General features: G+C 25.6%; 2 protein-coding genes across 3 annotated transcripts; one reads left to right on the top strand and one right to left on the bottom strand.

Moving 5' to 3' along the window:
* Positions 1 to 205: 205 nt before the first annotated feature.
* On the top strand, positions 206 to 5,408 carry LOC111040128. 2 transcript variants are annotated; one of them, XM_022323892.1, is made up of 6 exons: positions 206 to 520; positions 4,057 to 4,126; positions 4,636 to 4,739; positions 4,821 to 4,956; positions 5,016 to 5,108; positions 5,214 to 5,408. In XM_022323892.1, the coding sequence occupies exons 1-6, from the start codon at positions 446 to 448 to the stop codon at positions 5,225 to 5,227; spliced, it is 492 nt and encodes a 163-aa protein (XP_022179584.1). In that variant the 5' UTR covers positions 206 to 445; the 3' UTR covers positions 5,228 to 5,408. The 2 variants fall into 2 exon arrangements, with proteins under 2 accessions (XP_022179584.1, XP_022179583.1); XM_022323891.1 differs by having other exon boundaries at positions 207 to 520; positions 5,016 to 5,408.
* Positions 5,409 to 10,509: 5,101 nt separating this feature from the next.
* Positions 10,510 to 11,722, bottom strand: LOC111040129 (52 kDa repressor of the inhibitor of the protein kinase-like; the record flags this gene model as incomplete). The annotated part of the gene is made up of 3 exons (XM_022323893.1): positions 10,510 to 11,159; positions 11,217 to 11,406; positions 11,465 to 11,722. Coding segments are annotated over 3 exons (1,098 nt in total), but the record flags the coding sequence as incomplete, so codon positions are not given.
* Between the last annotated feature and the right edge of the window lie 44 nt (positions 11,723 to 11,766).

Here is an 11,766-nt window from a genome sequence, read left to right as displayed (position 1 = left end):
TAATGTATGATTAAATTAGTAGATACATACGATTGTCGATTACGATTTACCAGAGGCCAAGCGTTATGAAACGTGTCAACAAAATAAAAATAAAAATAATCATCACGACCGGCAGATAACATAGGTAAAAAGTAGGAACATATGTACATATTATATATGTGTATATTGTATATATATCATAACAATTATCACTTCGTCGCTATATACTTACGCCTCGAAGATAGCCGCAATGCCGCATATAATATTATATTGTTAAAATTGCTGCTGCAGACAGAACATTATTTGATATTATTATTCATTATATATTTATTCAAACAGTCGCAATATTCATCTGCGGTCGCTCTACAATATCAATCGCGTTCGCGTATGGATTTATTATATTACCAATAAATAATAATATTTTATTAATGCTACATTGAGAACTTAAACTAACAATATCGGAGATATGACAAAATCTGAATGTTTTTTCGGATTTTTGAACGTATGTGGATGTGCTCTGTCAATAGCCACGTTCAACATGGTAAATATACCTAATAATTCCTACCAGCTATTCCAGCTATTTAGATTACTTACTTATAGTTATATTATATTATTTATGTATAGGTACCTATGTATAGTATAGATAGTACTCTTAATTATAGGTACCTTAAATGATATAATATATATGTAATGATATTGTACTGAGTGTTCTAGAGAAGTGAACTTAGTATGTTTTACATTTTTAGTTGTAAGTACCTATAGGTACTGGTTATAACTACCTAAAGATAATCAATAAAAAGTAGGTATTAAAAATTTATTGTGACTGTCTACAGACGATAATTTTTTTATCATATTTAACACCTATCTAGAATATATTTGATTTAATTTTGTGATAATAGTATTAGCATACATATATAGGCATTCAAATAGGTATAGTTTCTAGTTTAAAATATAAAGAACCAGTATGTTATTCTTATGTATAGTAGATGAAGGTAGTAATGTAGTATAATGATTTTTTCACAACATAACAATAATCATACTTTACAAAAACTAATTACACTTAATACCAAGTATAAACTGAAACAAATTACAATCAGTTAGAAAATATCTATCTATTTTAATATTTTATATAAGACATTTATCTTCTGAACAATTATGGTTAGATAATAATAGTTATTTTTATGTTTCAATTTTTATTATTTAAAAATTGAAAACTTTTTTAGTTTTCAATGGATTTAAATTAAGGTAATACATTTTTAATAATTGTAATATTATTTTATTGGAGACTAGTATATCTGCTAAATTATTTAATTAACTAATATATTTAAAAAAAAAAAAAAATAGAAATAAAAACCAAAGTAGATAGGTAGATAGGTATCAATGTATCATATTATTGTGACAACAAAATGGTGAGAATATATTTATTAAGCAATGAACATTTAAAACTAATTCTTTCTTTAGTAGGTATAATAATTACTTATGCTACCAATTGACAATAAAATACCCATTGGATAAACCAACTAATAATAATTAATAATTATTAATATCTGCAAGGAAAAATGTAATAAAATAAACCTAAGCCAACAACTTTTGAAAAATAAATGTTTGCATATTATGAGTATTTTCTCTCTCCACTACAGTCTGAACAAAATTTTCTCCTAAACTATTAACTATCATACAACTGTTAGGTATATTATGCTGTCTTATTTTTGTTCTATTATTGTTTGGTCTCACCATAATTAAGTAATTAATTAGAAATAAGTTAAATCATAAATTACATAATATAACATAATATAAGTTATCATTTTTTAGAAAAAAATATAATATGAATACAATTATAAGAACATATTGTATAAAATAGGAATTAATATTAATTAATTTTGATAACTTCAAAGTATAGAATAACCTTATACCACAAATCTATTAAATTATCTATAGTGAAAAATACTAATATTTTATTAAGACATTTATGAATGGTTATTAAAAAATTTTAAGTTAGATAGTTTATAGGCCAGGGATGGCAAATCCATGTCACGCGGGCCCGGGGTGGCACATGAACATTTTTGCTATTATATATTATATAATATATAATATTATTGGACCTATAATAAACTAAATTAACCTTTTTATACTAATACATTAATTATACAATCAAATTATAATATAACCAAGTATAATATTTTTAATATTTTTTTCATGGTACGCTCTAAAAAAAAAAATGTTATTACTAATTTTGGGCACGCAGTGTTCAAAAGGTTTGCCATCCCTGTTATAGGCTATGTATCTATCTTATTTATTTTTTATGAACATGCATCAATATATTATATATTAATTTTTATTTCTGATATTATCAAAATTATCTATATAGATAAAATTGTGGTTTAATTTGTTTTAATAAAAATTATCAATACACTAAAACAATTATAGCCCTATAGCCCCAGCGTATATAACATTGTTTACCTCAGGAATATATACAAATTAGTTGTGGTTGACGGTTAGGAATATAATCTACAGGACTGGTTTACGGCTTAGCTTAGTTATTAAAATTGTTTTGTAGTATCATATTATATAATATTAGGTATATGTTTTAGTTTCTATATAATTGTATGCATAATGAATTATATTCAATTGTATTTGTGGAGACGGATGAAAGCGTAAATTCTGTATGAATTTTTTTAAACGTGCTCAATCATTTCATCAAACATACAGCATAATAATTAGTATTTAACGGCAGTGCTATCTAATAATTTGGTATTATTCAGGTGTTTTATTTAAAACAGTATTAAACATGATAAATTGTATTTATCTTTTCAAAGAGTTAAGTATATACCTAGTATTAAATAATGATAAAATAGGTACTTACTAGAACATTTTTTAAGCATTTCTCAAATTCAGATTAATTCATAATTATTGTGTTAAGAATTTCATTTGTGATTCAGGCCAAAACAACTAACGAGGAATATAATGGCTTTTAATTGTTGCATAATTTGATAGATGATGGCTATATATTTACAGTTAATTAAATCTGAGACAGATGCTTGTAATAATATTACGTGTTTAATGTTTATAAATTATAAATATTAAAAACAAAAAACCAGAATTCAAGAATAGTGTGTTTTATGTTGAATGTTTGTTGTCATTGCGATAGAAAATCACTAGCTGTAAATTGTAATAAATTTGCTAAATTTGAATTCAACACTAAATTATTTTATTAAAAAAAAAGATTTTAGGCAGAGAATATCTTGTCAATTTATATTTCTAATTCTAAGGATATTTTATCATGTATGTATATTACTAAATTATTTTTCTATTATTGAGGCACCCTGTACTAACGTTATTTTGCCAACATTTTTCTCAAAATTACACTAACCGGGAATAATAAATGATGGTACTGAACTCAGTTTTCAAGTATTTTCAATTTCAAAATGTACAATGTCTTTTAAAAAAGACAATTTAAAGATTTTTTTACAAATTATTTCATACTTAAATAAAATAAAACATTGAAATGTAATATGGAGTATAGAAAGTTCATCCTTCAGATAAAATAAAAATTTTTTTATCAAAATCTGACAATTCTACAAAGCCTGAAACTTGTTTTCTGTGAACTAATATATTAAATTGTATCAACCTCCCTCCCTCCTGCCATAAATAGGTAGGTACCTACCATAAAAAAAATAATTAAATAGGTGAGATACTTGAAAGCATTTGTACAACTTTTTTAGAATATAATATGCCTTGATTATCAACATAAATGTAGATTTTTGGTAAAAATTGGTAGAAAATTGTGAACCCATAATGTTTCCACACGAACATGTTTAGTGGGGCCCATTATCTTCTTGATTTAAAATTAAAAAAAAATAATATGTTCAAAATTAGCTTATAAAATATAGGGTTAAATAAAATAACGTTAAATTACTACATGTATTTATTTTTAATAGTAACAACCATTGCCTACTTGCTTACAAAAGATAATATTAATTAACTTATGTTATTTATTTGAAATTATTTTAATCAAAATATTAATTGGCAATTAAATCATATGGTTTAAAAATTATTAAATTATTAATTTTTTTTTAGGTTTTTTTTGTGTTATGCATCTTAATTGCCATTCAATTGTGTATATTTAAGAACTCAATAATAACTGCAGGTAAGCTAGTTTCAGATACACACTTACTATACTTAGTCTTCTATTAAAAATAACTTCTGTATTGGAAAGTTTTTGTTTTTTGTTATTTTTGAAGAAAATATTTGTTGTGTTTTTTACTAAAACATTTTATCATTTAAATTTTCAAATAGGTGCCGATGATTGTAACTATTTTGAACATTTATGTACCACAATGTACAACACATACTATTCCGAAACATATTATAGAGCACAAAACTGACTAATGAAAAATACCCAATTTGAGGTCTACAACTCATAAGGCGTTGTTGTATTTTAAAACATAGAAATTTGCAAATAAAATCTGTCCTAAAAATAACATAACCATTGGTACTAAAAAGTATATTGTTTAATTTACAAACTACCTATTAAATAATAAATAAAAGCTTATACTCATCCAAAATAATCAAATTAATCAATACTAGATTTAAAATGAGAACATTTCTTGATCATAATTTTATAATAAACAAAAAATATATCCTTTTATGTTTCAGACTCAACTTTAATAGTAATAGCAATTTTAAAAAGTTTACCTCTATTATTCTTACTATGTTTGATACTTCACTTCAACAATAAATTGAAAAAAGCAACATTTATGGTAACAAAAATCATTAATTTCCTAATTCCAAAAATAAAATCGTAAAATAAATTAATAGATTATGAAATTTTTTTTTTTCAGCATAATCTTCTCTTTATTAGACAGTGGTTGATGTTTCATTGCATATTTTACACATTATTGTCTACTTTATTGTGTTATTATCTATTTACACATCCATTTTGTAAAACCATATTTGCCACAGTTACTATTATTATTGGTAAGTATTAATTATTGAAATCTGGTTTGAAAAATGTAATTATTTAAACTTACTTTTAGTTATGGAAACATACCAAATACACATAGTTAAAAGGTTTTATAACAATGAATTGGAACACTTATCCACCTCAAGTTGTAACGTAGACAAACAAGGTATAATATCAATATTTCCCAGAGGTTATTGAAGATATAAAATATTGGTTTAATTTTTTTATTATTATTTAAATGTTCCCAATATTTTTTACACTAATTCAAAAGGAGGAAAAGAGTAAAAACCCAATATTTTAGCTATAGATTAGTGTAGATATGTCAATGTATGTCTAAAGAAAATATAGAAATGTACGAAGAATGGACAATTTCACAGGATTCATTTTTAAAAGTTTCAAAGTTCAAGAGAATGAAAAACCAATGTATATGATCACATTCCAATAAACTAAGAAAATACATAATATATACATGGTGATTTTTTTAAATATGCTTACCTTCATTTTTCCCTTTAGTACTACGTTTATAAGTACACCTAAAGAACATAATATTTTCAAACTATTGATATTTTTTGTACTATTTAAAAATTGACCGTGGCAATAAAAAATTACATTTTCCAATTAAGAACCCCACCTTTTTTTATCTCAAATTATGTAGTTGATGTTTTTTTAAAAATGTTGATGTAGATATCTAAATAAAAGTTTTAGTTTATGGGAATTGAAATGTTTATACTCAGAACCATTATCTTTAAAAAAATGGTTTTTCAAAACTATATGAAATATTAGATGTAGGTAGTATATATAACTACACTATTATACATGGAACATTGGAACCATTTTTACAAATTATTTATATTGATAGAACAATAGTAATTACTAGAGTTAGGATGTTGATGACCTAAAAAACACACAAAAATGCCCTAAAAAAAATGAAAAAAAACCCTAAAAAAAGTGCAAAAATGCTCTAAAAACTTAAAATGACTTTAAAAATTATCTAAAACACTAATTAAGTAAGTGAAAAAACTTATTTATAAATAATAATTTTATTAGAGATAGGTATAATAATGGGTGTAATAGTAATTTAAAATATGAATTATAAATATATTAAGCATTTAAATAATTCAATATATAACACTCAAAGAGTAAATCTTATTGGAACGCGATAAATGTAATCACAACAAAAACCCCACAATAATAATATTAAAATTATTTTTTACTAATAGTCCAAATCCAAAGTTAGATTTTAAATAAATTAAATTTGTTTCCAAACTTGGATGTAACATTTGCCCTAAAATCTACAGTTTGTAAAAAATGCCCTAAAAGATGAAAAAATTACGTTAAAAAACAAAAAAAAATGTATTAATAGCTGAAAATACAAAAAATGCAAAAAAATGCAAAATAAAATTAGAATATTCTGCATCAAAGGAGCATGAAACAAATTTTTAGCTAGGATAGCATTGTACAGAATAAAAGGAAAAAAAATGCAAAAGTCATCAGTAATAACTAACATTTTCAAATCATCTATGCCTCCAGAGCTACTCAAATCATTACCCTAGACATATAAGGCCTAACACATATAGACCTAATCTGACCTTAATAAAACCTTATATGACTCAAAAACTACTTGCTCAAATTTTCAAATAAAAAAACCTGCTGAATAATTTAAAGTGGAAAAGGTGAACCTTTTTAAAACACAATTATCATTAAGTGGTAACAAAATCTCAAGTATTTAAAAATATGGTCTCCTAGTGTATTTCAAAATTCAAAAAATGAGAATTTGAATACATGCATAACTTGAGCATACAAATAGGGTAAGTATGCTTAAAAAATTATTTTGTACCTAAACTTATTATTAAAAAAAATTTCCAAAAATAATAAACAGTTGACAATATTGTAAACTTATAAGTTATAAGTGCAACAAATATTAATATTTACCTATCAAAATATAATAGTATTAATAGTTAATACCCAATACCTTTGTACAAAACCTAATTACACTAGTCTACCCAACCTATTAATATGTAACTCTCTGCGTTGCAGAACTCAAGGTAAGTTAACGTGTTGGGAAAGATAACAAATTGATTATATAAAAATAACTACTAAGCCAATCATCAATAATTTGATAAATCTGACATAAAAAAGTTAGTAGGTTACATTTGATTGCTCAAGTCACAAATTATTTTGATAATATTGATAGTAAATTTAATCAAAAAACCAAGTCACTGTTAGCCAACGTAATATTTAAACTATTGTCAAAACAATTAATAGAAAGTAGTAGTTAAAATCAAATATTTGAACAGATAATTAAATAGTATATATTCTTAGGTGTCATTTGATATATTGTTTATTTGATTTACATTTTTTTTTTCTATAAGTTATTAATTAAAACATGTGAAGGAGGTACAGGTAAGTTGGTATCTGCCGAAGACTAATTTATGTACACCAACTTACCCAAGTATTTTTTTCTATAAATGACACCTAGTGCTATTTATTATTAAAATGTATTAAAAGTTGGTACAAGATTTTCATTAAATATGTGTATTTAAATTTATTATTTCTAGGTTTATTGTTATAATTCATGTCAACTTACCCAAAAAGGAAAAACTAAAACTTAAAAACTTAAAGTTAAACTCCAGTAATAATTTGATATCATCATTACATGTGTACCAAGAGCAAACCTTAAGTGTGCCATATTACCTCTATCTATTTTCGATACCTATTTTAAGTATAGTAAATTAAAAATAAACTTTATTTATTCAACTTTATTGTAATTTACGCATTGCGTAAACCATTTAAAACTGAATTATGACAATTTAAAATTAAATATGATATTTATATATATTTTTATGCTTAATAGGTATTCGTATTATAACTTAAAAATGATTAACTGTCATTGGAAATTAAAAGGTTACCTAAATTCAAAAACTAAAATTTTTTTTCCTTAGTATCAAATTATATTAACGTTGCTTAACCTCAAAGAAATTTATAAAGTTTGACAGTAGTTCCTAATTATTCTTATACAATTCTGTTTGAAAAAGGTTTTCGAAACTATCATCAAGATTTTGGGGGAAAATATGCTAATGTAGGAAATTTTAGTATTTTGGGTATAAAAATAGGGCTGCATTCATAACAGCTTTTTGAAAATCAGCAATAATTTTCAATGGATTTTAATTTTGTTTTAAAATATTTAAAGCTAAAAACATATTGCGATAAGTTACTTCCTTTTTATCTGGTAAAAGAAAATGAACCAAACTATCAACTTAACATAATATTAATTGCACTGTAGATTGTATGGCAATAATATAAAACGACGATGATTTAAATATCCGACGACATCGTGATGTTGACGCTATCTCATATAAAACGACTATATGACGCACTACAATATTGCTCCCAATAATTACACGAAACCACAAATTCCAAATGTAACGCCTTTGGCGCAAAATAAACAAATACACATACATATGATTTTTGAACCTCGACATTTCACCGGTTGCTACATTCTAACATGTGTCTACAAATCAATACTGTAATTTTCAAAGCACCTGCTGAGTACCCATTTATTGGTGATGCATTTTTCAGCTGTGTTATTGAACAGGTTGTGTATCGATAAATAACCTACTGCACTCACTGACCTAAGAACTATTTTGAAACAAAGAGCAAAGATTTTAGTTTATACACCCACTCAATATTTTATAAAACTTCAAAAATGTGGATAAGTGGATTTCGTTCTGCTGGACAGTAGGTTACAAGTGGGTCAAATTGTTTTATCATTAAGGCCCCTGCAAATGTGTCATTTTTAAGGAGTTGTGTTTAGGCAATTATTTCGTTCCTGCGATTACTGATCGTCTTTGTGTGTGTAGTAAATGATTATTAGTGTGTGTATACTCCCCTACCATCACCCGCGACTCGCATAAATTTACAATACATTGTTATTTCTTATCTGATTTATGGTCGCATGCACGCACACGCACAAGTCATTCAATGTCTAGATCAAAATATTCAAAACCAATTTATGAACGTGAATTAGTCGTCGCACTGACAAAAATTAAGGTACTTCTAGTGGTTCGATTTAAAAAATGTAAAGGTGTTTGTGTTGCTAAACAAGTTTACTTTGCATCGGTCGGAGCACTTTTTCAATTTTAAAAAAATTCTTGACGAGAATAAATATTTTACATTTTATAAATTTATAAATTTTTAGTATTGAATATCTTCAAAAATATCAAAAATATGGTTCGACCGATGCAATGTAGACTTGTTGACTAATTAAAACATCTTTACATTTTTAAATCGAAAAACTAGAAGTACTTAAATTTTTGTCAGTCGCTAAGGTCGATTTGATGAAAAATGAATAGAGTTTGCAGGGGCATTAATAAAGCTTTCGATCGTCGCACGAATCGAAACTATACTGGCATGTAGATTATCTAACTATGTCCCGGGAGTAGGAAAACGATTTTTACCTCAGTTAAAGGCATTGGTCCAATGCATGAATTATAAATTACTAATTAATCTTTGCAAAATGCACGATTTTTAGTGCCAGTCCACACAAAAACTTATATTAATTAGTTTATGATTTTTATATTATAAATTATTATAAATGTCATTATAATATTAATTTGATTTAATTTTAAATCGATTTAAGTAATCGATTTTTATAATTTTATTATAATTATATATTTATATTATTAGATCAATGTCCACTGTAAATCAATATAATTTCAACAAAAAGTAAATTCTATTGAAAAATATCGGGACAGTGTACATAAATAATAATAGTGAATTACCTACAGCTGGTTGGCGAGACAGAAATAAAGTATTGTTGTGGGATCATTATAGTATTACATTTGATGTAAATATAATATAATAAATACTGCTAAGACGCTAAGACGATCATTATTTTTAAAGAACTAATAATTAATTATAAGAACCTAGTTATTGTTACATTGAATATTGCTGTAATGATATTATGTTTTTTCAAATTTTGAAACACGAATAAGTAATAACCGGTGATTGAAGAATGGATGTTGATTAACTAAAACTTACCATATTAATGCAAAACAAAAATAATGTATATGTTACCATAAGGTAACCTTGGTCATCTGACCAAGATAAGATTAGAAAGGTATAGTAAATGTACGGAAATTTGACAAAAACACAATAATTATACAGGTTCATTTAAAATTCATAAGATTTAAAAATCGAACTATTCAATTACTATACATAATACATTATCAGTGGCGTATCCAGAATTTTTTTTTTTTTTTTGGGGGGGGGGGGTTAATAAAAGTGTAACATATAACATTTTATTGAATTGTGTGTTTTTATTATAATAAATCATCATGCATTAAATATTTTATAAGTGTATAACTATTTTATAACGCTGACTATAAAAATTTGAAATATGTAAATATATTTTTTTTCAAACTATAAATTTATATTCAATTTTCGTTTCGATTTTTTAGCAAGTTCATCTAAAACATCATTAATATCCACGTTAATATCACGATGAATATTAAGTAAGGCTAAACCATTTAAACGTATTTGTCCAGAAGAATTTCTCAAATAAGTTTTCAAACGACGGAGTGTTGAAAACGATCGTTCTCCTGTGGCAGTAGATACTGTGTAATAAATATTTGAGGAAGCTTAGATATTATTGGATAAACCTCTGGACAGGTTTGGAAGTATACTTCCATAACATTTTTGTTCTTGAGTTCAGCAGATGTTAAAGTTGAATATTTAGTGTACCACAAATCTAATTCTCCGTTTAATAAATTATCGTTTAGATTTGAATCGGTACATTCATCAACTATATCTTGATATGTTTCTACTAATTGTTTGAATTTACCTTTAATCTCTTCAGATATTTTCATATCTATCTTGGGTAAAATACAATCAAAATTATTCAAGACAATCCTGTGTGATATAAATCTATCGTTCAATTGGTCTAAAAAATTATCTATAAAAGGTATGAATTCTGAGACTCTCAAAAAATATTCTGGATTATCTGATTTACATTGACGTGGCAAACTAACAGTAATATCAAATTTTTCACACAATGTTATCACAGATAAAAATAATTGTTGAAACACTACATCACAATTTTCTCTAATTTCCTGAATAGTATTTTGAACATTAGATGCAGCTTCTAGTGCAGTTTTTAGATCAAGATTTACTGTTTGAAGATATCGGCTGAGAGGAAAACTTATGGAAAGTATTTTCACTAAAATAGCTAAAGCTGTTTAAAATTTTAACTGTCTTATCGCAGTAAGTAGATGACTTGCAGAACTAGAAGTGTCAGAATCTGGCCAAAGTGTTATTTTATCTAGTGCATGTAAAATGGCTGGTTGAAGTTCTTCAAATAATATAACTGCATCATGGCGATCGACCCATCGAGTTGCACATACATTTTTTAGTTTAAAACGATTAGTCTGTGGAAATATTTCTTCTATTGATAATAAATACTTTGCCTTTTTGGATAACCGAAAAAGTACTTACACTTTGTATAGTACCCATACAATTTCTTACTTCTGGGACTTTACAGCTAAAAGTTATTGCTAAATTTAAACAATGGACACTGCAATGTAAATAAAAGGCACTAGGATGTTCATCGCGAATAAATTGTTGTACGCCATTATATCTGCCACTCATTGCTGCAGCTCCGTCGTACCCTTGCGCAGTTAAATATTTAGTATTTAGTCCGAAGTCAGTTATACTTTTCAATATAACATCAGATAATCCTTTTCTTAACAATTTTGAATTTCGATAAATTGTAAGAAGTCTTCTCTAATTTTATTTGCATTTAAATCGACATAACGAACACATAATGT

This window comes from Myzus persicae, unplaced genomic scaffold (genome assembly GCF_001856785.1).
Source record: "Myzus persicae strain clone G006 unplaced genomic scaffold, MPER_G0061.0, whole genome shotgun sequence".
Taxonomy (NCBI): domain Eukaryota; kingdom Metazoa; phylum Arthropoda; class Insecta; order Hemiptera; family Aphididae; genus Myzus; species Myzus persicae.
The sequence above is the reverse complement of the archived record's forward strand: the minus strand, read 5'-3'. Positions and strand labels throughout refer to the sequence as shown.

Coding starts and splice junctions, on each gene's coding strand:
- LOC111040128 (XM_022323891.1), top strand. CDS start 446: ATGACAAAATCTGAATGTTTTTTCGGATTTTTGAACGTATGTGGATGT. Junction 4,127..4,635: donor GAACTCAATAATAACTGCAG/GTAAGCTAGTTT, acceptor TTTATGTTTCAG/ACTCAACTTTAATAGTAATA. Junction 4,740..4,820: donor TGAAAAAAGCAACATTTATG/GTAACAAAAATC, acceptor TTTTTTTTTCAG/CATAATCTTCTCTTTATTAG.